The sequence below is a fragment of the Choloepus didactylus genome, chromosome 10, assembly GCF_015220235.1.
Source record: "Choloepus didactylus isolate mChoDid1 chromosome 10, mChoDid1.pri, whole genome shotgun sequence".
Lineage (NCBI taxonomy): Eukaryota > Metazoa > Chordata > Mammalia > Pilosa > Megalonychidae > Choloepus > Choloepus didactylus.
Genome location: NC_051316.1, coordinates 114,237,522 through 114,254,439, shown reverse-complemented (window position 1 = coordinate 114,254,439; position 16,918 = coordinate 114,237,522). Strand labels below are relative to the sequence as shown.

General features: G+C 45.7%; 1 protein-coding gene across 1 annotated transcript in view; it reads right to left on the bottom strand.

Moving 5' to 3' along the window:
- CTNNAL1 (catenin alpha like 1) overlaps positions 1-16,337 on the bottom strand; it is a 72,036-nt gene extending 55,699 nt beyond the window's left edge. The window contains exons 1-2 of the mRNA XM_037850884.1: positions 16,098-16,337; positions 2,053-2,242 (exon numbers count right to left, since the gene is read on the bottom strand). Coding sequence (XP_037706812.1) covers positions 2,053-2,242; positions 16,098-16,238 — 331 coding nt within the window. The 5' untranslated portion in view covers positions 16,239-16,337. The remainder of the gene's footprint in view (positions 1-2,052; positions 2,243-16,097) is intronic.
- Positions 16,338-16,918: the final 581 nt, after the last annotated feature.

Here is a 16,918-nt window from a genome sequence, read left to right as displayed (position 1 = left end):
GTTCACTGTCTCTTTAATTGTAAGCTTTTCCAAATCCTTTTTTAAAGTAGTCAAAGTATAAATTACAAATAGAATGAAGACATCCTCCTTCCCCATGAATAAAACCTATTCCCTATCCCAGTGAATGGCTAGAAACCCAGGAGTCCACATAAAGTCCTCTTTCCTTTCCTTTAATCAATAACCAAGGCCTATCTATTCAACCGCCTTAATGAATATCCTATGTACTCTTCCTGCTCTTTATATCCCTGTTGACACTGCCTCAGTGTAGCCTCGATTATCATAAAAGCTTCCACATTAATCTCCCTGCCTAATTCTTAACCCTTTCTCAGTCAACCATCATTTGTTCGTTTCCTCCACACTGCCAGAAAGATTTCTAACACAAAACCTTATGTCTTTCATCTGGCTCAAAATTCCTCAGTGACCCCCATCACCTACGAAATAGCACCGGAAGTCATCTGTGTAACATGTAGGACCGAGTATGATCTGGCTGGTCCCTCCCTACTTACTCAGCCTTCTCTCCCCACTCCCTTCCAAACCAGGATTACCCCCCAAAAACACCTGCTCCTCTTTCAGGGTCGCCTGTCCCAATCAATGGCACCAACTTTTACCCAGCTGTTCAAAGGCCTAACCTTGGAGTTATCCATGGTTCTTCTTTCTGTCATATACCACATCCAACCCATCTGCAAATCTTATCAGCTCCGCCTTCACAATTTATCCAAATGCAACCAATTCTCATCACCTCAAATGCTATCATGTGGCCTAAGGCATCATCCTCTATCACCTGGACCACTACAACAGCCTCCTAACTGGTCTCTGCTGTTTCTAGCCTCACAACCTATTACACATACAGGAGCTACCAGTGATCTTTTTAAAATATAAATGAGATTATGCCACTCCTCTGCACAAAACCTTCCATTAGCCCCAATATTACCCTCAGGATTAGTCCAAAGTTCTTAGTCCAAAGTTCTTATCATTGTCTACAAGGCCATACATGTTCTTGCTATTCTCCTTGCCAGGAATGCTCTTTCCCAAGATAGTCACCCAGCTAGGGCCCTCATTTCACTGCAGTGTCTGCTCCAGTGTTACCTCCTTGGAGGGCCTTCCTGACCCCCTATCTCAGCAGTTCTCAACTGGGGGCACTTTTGACCCCCACGGCACATTTGGGAATATCTTGGAAACATTTTTGGTTGACACAATGGGAATGAGGAGGTTCTAGTGGCATCTAGTAGGAAGGGGCCAGGGATTCTGCTACACATCCTACAGTGCACAGGACACCCCCCCACAACAAAGAATTATCACACCCAAATCACCAATAGTTAGGAAGCTGAGAAACACTGCTCTCTAAAATAGCACCCCCATTGCTCTCCTAACACACCCGACTTTACCTTTTTCTTCCTAACTATCACCACCTGATATATTTATTTACTCATTTGTTCCTGGTCTGTCGCCCTCACTATATGCAAGCCCCATGTGGGCAGAGACACAGCCATACACTTGAAAGAATGCTGCCATATAGCCAGCACTCAGTAAATATTTATTGAAAGAATAAATGGATAAATTATACTTCAACAAAGCTGAATTATTTGTATCTCTCAAAACACCCCAGGTTCTTTCAGGCTTCTGTGCCACTAGCTATAGAGAAATATGGAACGTCATGAAATTTGAAGTTACTCTGATTTGCCTACTACAGAGTGACTGACACAAACTAATTTTTATTTCCACTTCCACATGATGGCAAATAGGCTACATGCTCCTTGAGGGCAGAATCTGTGCCTCACATTTTTTTTTTCTCTCTCTCTCATTTCAATGCTGATGGCAAGGATGGTAGATGACCCTGTTCACTAAAGAGTACTACGTTTCAGATTTAGGACTTGGGCCAAGAGAAGTTCAATGTTCCTGGAAGCTAATCCAGGCCTTTTCTGTTGTAGGCATGTGTAATCAGAGAACTAAACACAGTTTATACAACTTTACTCAAAATAAAACAGTAATCTGTTATCGAATTCATAGCAATAGAAGTGGTTTGAAGAGCCTTCAAAATCAATATCCACATACCTGCTTGCTTTGCTTCAATGCAGGCAATATTTATTTCTTCTTTCAAGTCCCAGTTTTCATTGGCTATAGCTTCCCCTACTTTAACAAATCTTCCAACTGCCAAGTTGACAGCTTGTCCTACACGCTGAATCGCTTGCAGAGTTTTATCCGACTTTTTGGTATTATCTTTATGATTAATAAGTGTGGTGATCTAAAAATAAAAGATAAAAACAACTTGCTTAAATTTTATCTCAATACTTTAAAAACAACAACAACAACTGTATCACAAAGGCCAAGGAAATTAAGCATGGCATAGTGGACCAGCCTAACAGACTAAATTGATAGTTTTAGATGTTTTAACCCAGAGGCAACCAGCAAAGGACTCTGTATCGCTCCTTATGACAATTTTCCAAAATTCCAAGTCACCTGATGTGGGAAGCCGCTTTCCGGGTTAGGGCCTAGTGGACACGCCGCGACCTGCTCTGGAGTTGCCCCCGCCCATCGAGTGAGCCAAGATGGCGCCTGCATCCTGCTTCCGCATAGTGACGCATAGGGCGGCGGCTGCCGCTAGCCTATTGTACACGCTTACGTAGTGCTTGCACATTGGTTGTAACTATCGTATATAAGAGATTGCCCGCGCTAGCCTCGGGGAGACAGCCCACAGGGAGCCGTGCCTGACGGCCGCATAGAGGTTGTTCTCCCACGGGGTATAGGGCCTCGTGTGGAATATGTAACAGAGAAAGTTTTCTTCCTGGCTCCAGTAAAGGGCTTGCATTCACTGCCGTTGTGTGCCTCAAGTGTCAGTTTGTCTGTGTCTCTCCCTCTTTCCCCCTGTTCTCCTTGCCGGCCGAGGACAGGACGCGTGGGACCGAGCGAGAAGGCGCCGGACAAGTGGTGGCCCGTACGGGGAATCGAAACAAGCTCTAACCAACTGAGCTGGTGGTGGACAGCGGACTTCCCGCGCCTGATCAGCGTGAGAAGGTGAGTGCTTCCTTTTACGTGAGAGTCAGGGCCCGTGGGCTTTCAGGCGGTCCCGGGGACTCGGAAGGGCCCGCCGAGTGGTTAAAGTACAGTGCCGACTGCAAGCATGGGGCAGTCTGTAAGTTTAAAAACCCTCCTGAAGCAGAGGGGTGTTTCAGTTAAGAAGAGCTCCCTACAGAAGTTTCTTGGTAATGTTGAAATTTTTGTCCCCTGGTTTCCCTCCACCGGCAGCCTCAGTCTGCCCTCTTGGCTAAAGCTTGGTCACGATATAGATCGGGCGCGTCAGACGGGCGTTTGTCTGGATCCAATTTTAGTCCCTATATGGGAGACCGTTCGCGCGGTCCGTGAACTGGGGGTCGGCTGCGAGCCTCCCGGGAGACGGGATGGCGCTGCGCCATGCCAAGATGGCGAACTTCCTCCTTCTTCTCTGGATCAAGGGGAGGAAATGCTCCGGCAATGACGTCAACCTTAAGCTGGGTCAAAAGCCGCATGCGCTTTACCCCGCCCTTCCGCAGGGCGGGGTTAGTCCGCCATCTTATGCCTTAGGCCCCACCCTTTCGCGGGGCGGAGTTAGTCCGCCATCTTGTGTCTTAACCACACCTACCGCGCCGCCATCTTGCAAATATACACTTCCTGTTTTTGAAGGACTGATGGCATTTAACTACAACTGTGCACTCCAGGTGTGGGCAATCCCCTCCTCTTAATAATAACCTTTCCAGGGTAGAAGCCTCTCCCTGAGAAAAATGTCTTTCTTTTCTCTTCCAGCGCATCAATATCTCGTGCTATAACCCACGCGGACACACCATCCGGAGACAGGTTTATTCCATCACTAATCATATGGATTACCACTTAAATTACTATTGGCTTTTCTTAATTGGTCTCCTGGCTTTGCTGTTTGCAGCCGGATTAGCAACTGTTGCCCCAAAAGATTGGAATCTGTTAGAAAGATCCCTGCTTGCTATAGCATATTTGTGCATTGTAGGGTTTTTTACTTGGCTAGCTTGTCTCCCTTAACAGGGAAGAACCTATAGCCTTTATTAGTATGGCTTTGTTATGCCTACTGCCACTTAAAGTTGCCTCCTTACATTTTCTCCTGCAAAGTATGCTTAGTGAGCCAAGTATCGCTATCTATGATCCCAATCCCCACCAACCTTGGAAATGGACCTTGGCGCGGTGGGAAGATTCCACAGTTATACAAACCCAAGTTACGGCAGGGCGACCTTCCTTTCTTGTCAAGCCCATCGCCTCCAACTTCTCTTTTTCGGACAGTGCAGAAGACAACCCTTCGGAATGCAATTGGAATACCTCTACTGTTCCCCTAACTTTTCAATCAGTCTCCTTTACAGGAAAGTGAATCCGCCCTCGCGCAAATAACTCTCCCAACCTCACAGCCTGTGCCAACTACTCATCTCCCAGCAGCTCGGCAACAGGACTTACCCCCTGCCTTAACGTGCAAACCCTCAATACAACTAATGAAACTTGCCTCCTGATTGTCCTTATCCCTAGGGTCCTATACCACAGTGAGGAAGACTTCTTCCTCCGCCTGGAAACAACTGCAGTTCCTGCCACTCTGCAAAAGCGAGAACCCATCACCGCCCTCACGATTGCCTCCCTCCTAGGTCTTGCAGGCGCTGGTACCGGGATTGCTGCATTAGCCAGTCAAAGTTCCGCCCTAACTCATCTCCGGGCGGCTGTCGACGAAGACATCCGTCACCTACAAGACGCTATTTCCCATCTTAAAAATTCTGTCAATTCCCTCTCTGAGGTGGTGCTCCAAAACCGCCGAGGTCTCGACCTTCTTCTTCTCAAAGAGGGAGGCCTCTGTGCCGCCCTAGGGGAAGAGTGTTGTGTGTATGCCAATACCACAGGTCTTGCAGAGAATAGCCTAAAGAAGGTCCGGGAGGGGCTGGAAAAGCGCAAAAGAGATCGTGAGGCTACCAGTTATTGGTCCAGTTTCTTCGCTCCCATCCTCCCATATATCCTTCCTTTTCTCGGCCCCCTAATAATAATTATTCTAGCTCTCGCTTTCGGACCATGCATCATTCGCAGAATCGTCCAACTTGTAAGAAAACAGACAGATGCCATCTTTTACCAACGACTCGCCACCTCTGATGACCTCTCCTCCGAGATGACAGCCAAACCTCCACGACCCCGTCGCCATCGGTCAACTCGACGACCACGAGGCTTTTCTCGGTCGAAAAAGCAGCGCACCGACATCGCGCTCCGGCTTCTCTGAACTGTTGGACTTTGAACCTTTCTCCTTCGCCTAGCCCGCAACAGCGAAGCCATTGACAATCGCCTGAACGCCTTGCCAACGTTGAGCCCCCACCTTGCTGAACTATCGTTGATTCCTTTTACTCCTCCCTCTCATGGACAGCAGGCTCTAGACTGATCGATCCCCGTCCCGGCCACTCGGGGTGGGGCACTCTGGGGCCGGGTTCGCGGCAGGGTCCATGGCCATATCCCGAATTTAGCAGATAGTTCCAGCAGTCTCAAATTTTGTCTCAGGCGAGTCTCCTAGGCGAGGTCCTGGTTGCGGCCGCACAGGGCTCTGGCCATTGCACAGAGACGCCTAGTGACGCCTTTGACGCTGGATGCCACTCTCCTGTCCCAACTATCGTTCCCCGGTTACGAGGCGAAGCACTGTAGGGAGAGTCACGTCGTTTCCAGCTCACGGGCTCTCCGGTCTCTATATGAGGTAAGCATTCTGGTCGGTGCCAGAGGTTCCGCCGTGAGATGGCAGGGGCCTAGTCCAGACTCCCCAAAGCACCAAACAGGTAGTGGGTCACTCAAGCCCACGGGAGTACACTCATCAATGGAGACACTGGGTGAAGTAAATAAAAAAGGGGGAGATGTGGGAAGCCGCTTTCCGGGTTAGGGCCTAGTGGACACGCCGCGACCTGCTCTGGAGTTGCCCCCGCCCATCGAGTGAGCCAAGATGGCGCCTGCATCCTGCTTCCGCATAGTGACGCATAGGGCGGCGGCTGCCGCTAGCCTATTGTACACGCTTACGTAGTGCTTGCACATTGGTTGTAACTATCGTATATAAGAGATTGCCCGCGCTAGCCTCAGGGAGACAGCCCACAGGGAGCCGTGCCTGACGGCCGCATAGAGGTTGTTCTCCCACGGGGTATAGGGCCTCGTGTGGAATATGTAACAGAGAAAGTTTTCTTCCTGGCTCCAGTAAAGGGCTTGCATTCACTGCCGTTGTGTGCCTCAAGTGTCAGTTTGTCTGTGTCTCTCCCTCTTTCCCCCTGTTCTCCTTGCCGGCCGAGGACAGGACGCGTGGGACCGAGCGAGAAGGCGCCGGACAACCTGAGGGCAGTTATCGGGGGCAATACAGTTCCAGATATTTCAACAAACCTTAGAGACAGGAGAGAAGTAGGAGAACCCATAGAACACATAAAAAAACCAAAGCACTTCAGATCTACCTTCCTCTACTAGGACTCTGTGCTGCTGTGCAAGTAGAGACAGCATCTTCTTCACCTTGACATTCCACTCCATTGCCTAGCACAGTGCGTGGTTTAGATAAAATAGTATGTGTGCCATACATGTTTAAGAATTAAGGAGATATTTCAGAATGACCATTGTAATTGGTGTTTTATTCTTCTCTAAATTTTGTTGCACCAGGCTCAAAATAAATGAAATACCAAGAGTTTTAACACTTGGTTTCAGGCCCTGAAATAAAGCACAAAAGGTGAAAAGTTCCTTGAAACAAATATAAATCTTCAAAAGGTCTTAGAAAATTGGTATGTGCACTATGCTGACATATAAAAATGTTTATTAAAGGAAAATGGAAAAACAGATTCCAAATAATACATCTGTAATGAGTATAATGCTGAAATAATGTTTAAAACTATATTAACAAAGACCAGAATAGAGACTTAAGAGGAGCATAATCACTGTTTAGTGAGCAACTATTATGTGCCAAGCACTTTACATGGTAGGGCATTAATAGTTTAGAATCAGGAAGTCCAGGGTTTGGGTCTTGGCTCTGCCATTACTAACTGACCTTGGGAAATTTGTGTAATCTCTCTAAACTTCCTTATCTATAAAACTGCTGTTCAACAAATTCTGATTATCTACTGGATTCCAGGTCTGGGGGATGCATCAGTGAACAAGACTGACACAATCCTCTCCCCATCAGGTTTACAAGCTAGTAGGATAACAACAATCCAATCATCAAAATTTATTTGTTGCGCATCTACCATGTGCCAAATAAAATTCTGGGCAATGACAAAACAGTAATGAACAAGAAAGAAAACACCCACAATCTCACAGAGCTTACATTCTAGTGGGGGAGGGGGGGGTGTCACAATAATCACATAAATAGGCAAACGTTATTTTTTTCATGTTAATGTTATCCAAAATATTAAAATAGGATGATGTGATGGAAAGCATCTGTGCAGCTACCTGAGATTGGTTGATCTTTATTCTATGAGGAAGTGACATTTATGCTGAGATCTAAATGACGTCAAGTAGCCAGGCAGACAAACATCAGGGGATAAAGCATTCTAGGGAGAGGAAACGGTTGGTAAAAAGGCACTCAGGAATGAGCTTGTCCTGTTCAAGGAAATGACGTAAGGCGAGAAGTGGTTAAAGTTTAGTGGGTGAGGAGGCACGTGCAAAGCTAAGACCCAAGAGATGGGCATGTAAGGCTGTGGATTAAAGAGCTTGTGTTTTATTCTAAATGTGACAGGAAGCCACTGAGGGACTTTAAGCATCTCTATAGTGGTTTTAAAAGATGTCCATAAATTCTTAGATATTTCTCCTTTCAAGAGGTGGGGTCTCATTCTCTCCCTTGGAGGGTGGGCTGGATTAACCGACTCGCTTCTAATGAATGGAATGAAGTGGAAGTAACTGAGGGCAGGCCATAAAGGACAGGGTAAGGTCCCCTTCCTGCTCTCTCTCTCAGCTCACTCACCCCGGGGGAAGCCAGCTGCCATGTCACAAAGACACTTGACCAACATGACTGAAAGACTCACATGATGGGGAACTGAGGCTTTAGGCCAACAGCTGGCAAAGTGGAGAGGCCACCTGCCAACAGACACAAGTGATCCGGTGGCAAGCTGCCTTCAAATTCCTGATCCACAGAAACTGTGAGCAATAAATGTTTTTTGCTTTTATCCACTAAGTTTTGGGGTGATTTGTTATGCAGCAGTAAAAAACTAATGCAATCTCAAATTTAGGTTTTAAAAAGAACACTTTACTTCTGGTAGCTTGCTAAAGTGGCAAAAGTAGAAGGAGAGAGACCAGTCAGGAAGCTATTGCAGTAGTTGAGGCAAAAAATGATGCTGGCTTAAATAGGGTGGCGAAAGTCAAGATGGAGGACACGGATGAATTAGCAAATGTGCTGAATACGACTTGCTTGATGGATTTAGAATGGTAGTGTCAAGGTAACCCCTGAATCTGTGGCATGGGAAACAGGTTGGATTAGATCACATTGACATCTCTGTGTGGCCAGCATAAATAACCTCATTTAATCCTTGCAACAATCTTAGAAAGTAGGTGCTATTTTATTGCCTTTTTACAGATGAGGAAATTGATGCTAAAAGATGCTTATTTAAGGTCACACAGCTATTAAGCAGTAGAGCCAAGATTCAGAGCCAAGCTATGACTTCGGAGGCCATTCTAATGCCTCAACACAACCCAATGAAATAGGCACTAGCGTCATCCCATTTTACAAACGGGGAAAACTGGACATCAAGGGTAGAAGCTAATTGCCCCAAGTCATGCATTTAATGAGTAGGACAGTTAGGATTTAAATCCAGATATTTTGACTCCGGAGTCTAGCGTTTAACCCCTTAACCACACTGCCTGCCCTGCCTCACAATACTAAGAGGATTAAGTGAAATCATGCAAGTAGTGTGTTTAACATAGTACCCAATTCTGGTAATCACTCAGAGCTGTATTTTAATTAGTTTTTATTTAATCCTTATTAAAGATGAGAAAACTGAGCCTGAGAGAAATTCACTTAACTTACACAACTATTAAGTGGCCTGTTTCAGAATTTGAACCCAGCTTTATCTGACACCAAAGCTCTCCAGTATTCTTTCCTTTACTGGAGATTTTCAGTTTGACTTTTTTTTGAAATGGTGGGGAGCACAACCCTTTTTTCAAAATACAGTGTTACCTAAAAGCCCCTTAAAAAATCAGGTCAAAGAAGACACTAGGGTTGAATTTGGAGGGTGACTGGATCAGGCCACAGGGCTCAGGCAAGCAAACATGAATCCTCTCAGTGTCATCCTCTCCTTCCCTCACCCGACAGACCCTACGGAAGGAGAACCGCAGGGAGAACAGGGACCTCAGTTACCGTGGGTTATTCCAAGCTGCCCCCATGGAAGAGACTCTGGAGTAAAAAAGAGTTTGTCATGTTTATTAAATCCTTTATTTACAAAAAGCTTTAAATTTTCCATTATAGACAAAAGATTCTACTCTTAGGCTAAAATGTCAGAGTTGTTCAGCTGCCAAACATACACATTTTGCTTTCACAACAAGCATCCCCCAGTGTGTAATTAGGTGCCACCGTATTCCTCCTGCTCAAAACAGTCAGGGAATGTTCAATCTAAATGCAGGCATCCCTTTAAAATGGACACTTACGGGCACTAAATCCATTTATATAATTCCTTATTCAAAGGTCTAATGGGGTCCTAAAATTATTTTCACACTTTTTAAAAGGGAGGATCAAAACTGATGCATGTTGATTATTTCAAAAAAAAAAAAAATGATGGCAAATACAGGGAAGCCTAAAGAAATAAAAATCACCCATAATCCCACTACCCCACAAACATTTTGGCATAATTCTTTCCACTCTCGTGTTACACATATATTTACCTAAACACACAGCTTAACAAAACTGAAATCAAACTTTAATTTCTGTGCCATACAAAAAAGGTGACAAAAATAAAGCTAACAATTATTGAGCACAACAGTTCCAGGCCCTATTCAGCGTGTTTTACATGTCTTATTTCATTTAATGCTTATATCTATTATTAGTCACATGTTACAGACAAAGAACCTGAAATTTAAAGAGGTTATAATTTGCCCAAAGACACGCTCTCACTCACTAGACTGCCTCTTGTGCCTCCCAGGATTATATCAAGGGTCAGGGACAAGACAGTGGCCACAAGTGCTTTGTAAATTGTAACATACCAACTAAAATTTCAGTTAGTACTCTGTGAAAATAGGAGGCTATTAAATTAGGAGTCAGGACCTGGAGTTGCCCTGACACCGGAGTCTAGAAACCACCTGAATGAAGAGGGCAACGAAAGCATCCCACGGGGAAGCAAGAGGAGCTGATATACTGAAGAGCTCTGCTGTGGAATAAAAGAATAAGAACTAGGGCTTAGTACCTTCTAACAAGAGTGTCAAGAACTACAGGTCACCCACAAAGTCTCTCCTAGCAGTTAAGAAGGTGGACTCTGCCGTCACACTGCCTGGGTTTGCCTTCTGGCTCTGCCAGGCAACCACGTGGCTCGTTATCGAACCTGTGACTCAGGGTTCTCACTGTGGAGACCGGGATGGTACCCATCTCATAAGGTTACTGTGGGGACTAAATAAGTTAGTAAATGCAAAGTACTTAAAATAGTGCCTGATACATTGTAACTGTCAGATATTAACCTGGTTAGATTTCTAGAACTTTTGTTCTTTCCTAGGGTTTGTGATATTATCTTCTAGAATACCTGAGAGAAACCCTTAATTGAAATGGATTCTTAGTTTATCTACTTATTCTGTGAGCAGGAAAGAAAACAAGTGAAGGAGACAAGGAAGGAAAAAAACAAACAAACAAAACTTGTTGACAGCCTAGAAAAAAGAGCAAAGCCTAATTCCCTGGGATGTGAAGAATAAGGGAGCCAGTCTGGGATTTATCTCTAGGGCTTAACACATCAGTAAGTTCTCAGAACTGCAAGATTTAAAAATCAGCTATAGGAAGTAATATGGAAGAAAGCACACCAAATCCTGGGAGTATGATCTCAAGGAGGCAGAAAAGCACTTTATACACCATTTCACTGTTTGAACTTTATGTCTTATCTTTGTACTTAAAAGCACACTATCAGCAAAGAACAGCGAGGCCCCCACATCCTATTCTATTCATTCCCAACCCACTGAAACAAGAATCCTGAAGAGCTTCCAGGACAATGCAGAGGAGTGAAAGACATGGCGAGCTCCCTCAGAAGTTTAAAGGATCCGTGCAAGGGCAAATGAAGGAAATCTATCATGGACAGGAAAAGGCTAATGAGCTGTGGGACAATATTCCACCCTCGGGTGGAGCTGTGTGGCAGATATGCCTCTTCCCTTCCTGGATAAAACACTGTAAGACTGGGAGTGGGAGCTTTGCCAGGAAGGATAAAGTGATTATTAAAGTGGGTGGGGGGAGTTGCTCTCTGGAAAATATGCTTTGGACTTGGCCTGAGACTTCTAAAAAAATTATAAAATATGTAACGTTTGAGTATTTATAATATACATATGTACAGCTTAAAGAAATGAAAGGAAGCCTTTTGCACCTGCCACCAAGCTTAAGAGGACACTGCCAGGACTTCTGACAGCCCAAGTACCTGGTGGCCCCTCCCTGCTATACCACCTCCCTCCTGCCCCAGAAAAACCCACTGTCCTGAATTTTGTGCTCATTGCTCCTTTGTTGTAACTATTTCACCTGTTACATCCCTAACTGACAAATGGTTTAGTTTTGACTGGTTTGAACCTTCTTTTTCTTTCACTCAAAATTGTTTGAGATTCATCCATATTGCTAATTATCACTGCAGCTCATTCATTTCACCACTGCATAGCATCTCATTGTATGAACATGGCACACCTTACGTAAACATCCTATTGTTAAAAAGACATTTGGGTAGTTTCTAGTTCGGGGCTATAAGCAGTAAAAATGCTATGAACATTCTCATCCAGTCTTCCCCTACATGCGCCAGAGTTTCTCTGGGGGTACAGAGTTAGGGAAGGCACTGCTGGGCCACAGGGTCCGCCCACCTTCAACTATAACAGATTGCACCAAACTGGTTTCCAAAGTGGCTGACACTCCCACCAGCACCACATTCCTCGCCAAGATTTGTTTTCATTGTGGCTTTATCTTGCACTTCCCTGCTTTCTAATGAAGCTGAACACCTTTTCAAATAGCTTTCGGCCATCTGTTTCCTCTTCTGTGAGATGACTGTTTCTTTTCCCAATTTTTAATGAGGAATCTTTTTATTTTTATTTCATAGGAGTCCTTTATTTATTCCAGGTGCTACTAATCTTTTGTTGGTTTTACTTGTGTTGCAATTACATTCTCCCAGTATACATTCGGCTTATCTTTTCACTCTTACAGTATCTTTGGATGAACAGAGGTTCTTCGTTTTAATGGAATCAAACGTATCAATCTTCTTTAGAGTTCAGACATTTTGTGTATTAAATCCTTTCCCACTATGAGGTCATGACAATATTGCCCTGTTTTCCCCCAAGTGTTGTACTTTCATATTCACATGCTTGATCCACCTGGAGTCACTTTATGTGTATGCTGTGAGATGGGGATCCAATTTCATGTATTTCTAGTTAGATAACTAACTGTCCCAGCTCCATTTTCTAAAACGACCTTCCTTTCCCCATTGACCTGCAGTGCCAATTCTGTCCTACATCAAAGTATTCATGTATGTGTGGATCTGGTTCTGGGCACTCTACTCCATTTCACTTGTCAATTTGCCCAATCCTATTCTTACACTCACCAATGTCTTAGTCTCTATAGATTTTTAATAACTCTTGAAATCTGGTAGAGCAAGTCCACCCACCTTGTTCATCTTCTGGTTAATCTGGCTCTATGGTTTCATATAAATATCCAAATTACTTTCATCAAATTCTGCATGAAAGTCCTATTGATATTTTCACAGGCAATATGTTAAATGTATAGCTCGATGGGGAAAACTGATATATCTATAATATTGAGTTAATCTAAGCAAGAACATAGTACTTCTTTCCATTTAGGTACACTTGGGCTTTCAACAAAATTTTTAATTTTCTCCAAGAAGCTTGGACTCTCTTTTGATGTGTGTGTGTGTGTGTGTGTGTGTGTGTGTGTGTGTGTGTGCGCGTACACTCCTAAGAACCTTATTTCTTATTGTGTTGTTATGCAATTGGTATCTTTTCTAGAATCATTTTTATGTTTATTATAAATGTATGGAAATACAGTTAACGTTAGTATTCTACATTCAGCAAACTTGCTAAACACTCCTAAATATGATAATTTATTTGTAGACTCTTCTGGGTTTTCTATGTAGATAATTATATCACAATGAGAGTTTTGAATTTTCCTTTCCTATCTTTTCACCTCTCCTTTCTTCTTCTTATCTTCTTGCACTAGCTAGGATTTCAGTGCAGTGCTGAATTGAAGCTGTGATAACAGGCAATCTCCTCTTGTTCCTAGTTTTAAAAGAAATGTTTGTTTTAAATTTGGCAATTGCTATGATGTTAACTGTAGGTATTCTTTTTCCCGTTAAGGAAGTTTCCTTCTATTGCTAGTTTGTTACATGCTTTCTATCATGATAAGAAGCTAAATTTAATGCTTTTTCTGCATCTATTGACATGAACATACATCTTTTATTTTCTAATCTGTGAATTTAGAATATTGTATTTGTTTTTCTATTATTGGTCCAACCTGAATTCCTAGAAAAAGGCCACTAACCCAAAACTTTACATTTGGAGAATCAGAAAGGGTTACAGGATATCAGAGTAGAAACTACCTGTTTAAAACTCACTAAACTGCACAATGCTAGTCCTACTCGTTTTTCTTAAACCTGTTTCCACCAGGGCATTGTTCCCACCTCTTTTATGCCTTCTCTGAGCTCTTAAGACCACTCGTCACAAATGGTGTCCATCTGACACTTAGCACATGCTCTCCTGTGTATGTCCCATCTCCCAGCTAGAATACAAGTCCCTCAAAGAGCAGTAACTAGTAAGAACACCATAAATGCTTGCTATTGATGTTTAAAATATCCTTGTGGATAAGGTGGTGAAACATGAGTTGGCCAATAATTCAGCATCCTTAGAAAATGAGACTTCTGGACATAGGAGTTTTCTTCAGAGCTCTTCTAAGTACTACTAAACTTTAAAATCATTCTAAATTGTACTACACTTTCCTACTTTGTTAACAGAGTATTCTGACCAAGGCTTCTTTCTTCCTTTTTTTTTTTTTTTTAATCATTTCTTGATTCTAAAGATAATGTAATTTTTTCTTGTCAAGCAATCAACCATTAGGAATATCAGTTATGATCCTGTTAGAGATTTAGCTGTGGATACATGACATGTGGGATGAAGAATCTCTCCTGTGTCCCTGAAAGTGGCTTTAACAGGGGAAAAACAAAAAAAAAGCTGACATTTTCCTCCTTTGATATTGACCTCTAGTTAACTCTCAGCAGCAGAAATTCATACTCTTCCTCCTCCACTCTCCTACTCTCCCCACCCTTTTTACCCCAGAATTACACAATGCAGAGCTGTTGGACTGATACATTTTTAGCAGCGATGTTATGAAAGGTTACCATTTCTCCAGATTACAACAACGTCCAGCTTGTTTTTCCACTGTGAGCTCTCCTCTCTGTACCTACTACTCTCTGACCTCATCACAGCTTCTCATCTCTAGAGGGGGCACAGTCTACAGGGATGCAGGATCACAGGCTCTGGAGGCAGGTTGTTACTCAGCTTCACTATACCTTAGTTTCCTTATCCATATCCTGAGAATAAGCATATACCTACCTCATAGGATTGTTATGAGGATTAAATACATTAATATTTACAAAGTGCTTAAACACTGCCTAGCTCATAGTAAGCACTAAGATTGTATTGTTAAATAAATGCAAACAAATACTACCGACTTGAGCTCTGCCATTTTCTTCTCTCTTTGTCTCTTAAAACTGTTCCATTAGTTTTCATTTTTGGGTAATGGTGGTGGTGCTTTGGGGGCGGGGGGGGGGGCGCCAGGTTGCACAGACATTTACTAACTGATCCCAGCACGCTTCCTGACTGGGCAGCGCCTCGATCAAACACAGAGGTGGGAGGTTTCAGACATATTCATTCGCTGTTCTGCTAACCCGTCTAAGATGCGCACAGGTGAAGAAAATGGGCATGTTTATTTAATCTACAAGACAGGAGTCTAGAGACATGAGTGACAGCTGTTTCCAAATATTTGCAGGGCTGCGCTGAAAAAAGAGGTTTAAAGTTCTGCGGAACAGGCCGTCTCTCAAAGCTCCGGACTCCCCACCAGTCTAACGCGTTTAAGCAGGGGATGGGTGCCCAGGTGTCAAGGATGCTGTAAGAAAGAGTATTCTTATTCAGAGTCAGATAACCTCTAAGATTCCTCCTACGTCTAAATTCTTGACAATACCAGCATGAGTCACAGAGATGCTATGCATCTAGTTGTGAGTCACGAGTCGCCAACGCGCTCCGGCAGGTACTTAATTCTTCACTCCCCACAGCGCTTGGCACATTACAACAGATCGAGGTGAGGAATTCTAGCCCTCAGGCTGCGGATAACTCAGCTCAGAGTATTAAAACTTTTCTCAAACTAAGCCGATCAGTTTAGCCGAGCCTAGACCCTCACCCCCAAACGGGAGTCGGCACAAAGATGTGCATCGGCACTAACGGCGACAGGCCCTCACCCCGCTCTCCGAGGGGCCGGACAAAGGCAGAGGAGGTGAGTGAGCGGGCAGGTTCCGGGGACGCAGGGCGAGGCCGAGCCCACACCGGCGGGGGACAGGGACAAAGGCCTCGCGGCGCGCGCGCGGGGCTCGGGGGCCGGCGGCGCGGGGTTTGGAGCGAGGATATAAACGTGCGGCCGCAGCCGGTCAACCAGCGGCACCTGGGAGTGCTCCGGGGACGCGCGGGCCTCTCTGCCTCCCCCGCGCTTGCTCCGCGGGGGCCGTCCGGAGCCGCAGCCCTGAAGCGGGTCATGGGGGAGGCCGGCAGCGCCCCCGCCGGGCCGGACCCCCAGGTGCCCCCGCGCTCCGCACCCCCGCCCCGCAGGCTCCCTGCTGCTCAGCCCCACGCCGGGCGCAGAGCGGGGAGCAGCGGCTGCCTCCCGGCCGGCGGGCGCCGCCATCGCACTTTACCTGGGAAACCAGCGGGAGCAGCGTCTGCTCCACCGAGCGAGTTTTGATCTCGAGTCCCGAGTCGAAGGCGAAGCCCGACGGGCCGCAGCCGGGGAATGCTCCAACTCGGCCGACGCCGGCGGGAACGGGAGAGGCGGCCATGGCCCTCTGCGGGCTGCACAGCCCGGGCTCCGCGCCACAGCGAGCCTGCAGCCCGCCGCCCGCCAACCCGCCTGCAGCGGCGGCGGGACACCCGCGCGGGCCGCGACACCCCGCCCCCAGCCGGGTCCCGCCCCCAGAAGCCACAGACCCCGCGCCGCCACCGAGGCTCCGCCTCCAACCGAGGACGGCCGCAGCCAGAGCTCGGTTCCCAGGCGAGTCCCGCCTCCAATCGGGTTCGGCACCCGAGCGGTGTGCGTGCACGCGGCGCCGCCACCGAGGATCCGCCCATAGCCGGGCCCTACCCCGGTCCCCCCATTCGGGCTGTTCTCTCCAGTGGTGTATCCAGCGTCGCGACCAAGGATCTGTCCCCGGCAAAGCTTCCCGTCCTTGAGAAGTTAGGTGACTCACCCCAAGTCAACTCAAAATTCATGTAACTATTTCTAGAAGCTGCGCTGAGTTATAAACTGGTAGAGCAGAACTAGAGTTAAGTCTATCCCGAGGGCCTGTACCCTGGGACCAGAACTCTACCTGGAATAGTCTTTCTGAGGCTTCTCCGGAACGTCCCACTTCCCACCCATCCTGCTCATTTTTAGGGCCGCCGGTAATTAAGCATACCTTCTGACCTTATCTTTCCCACACTTTGAGCTGGATTGAAGATAAACATTTGCTAATGCAATCTT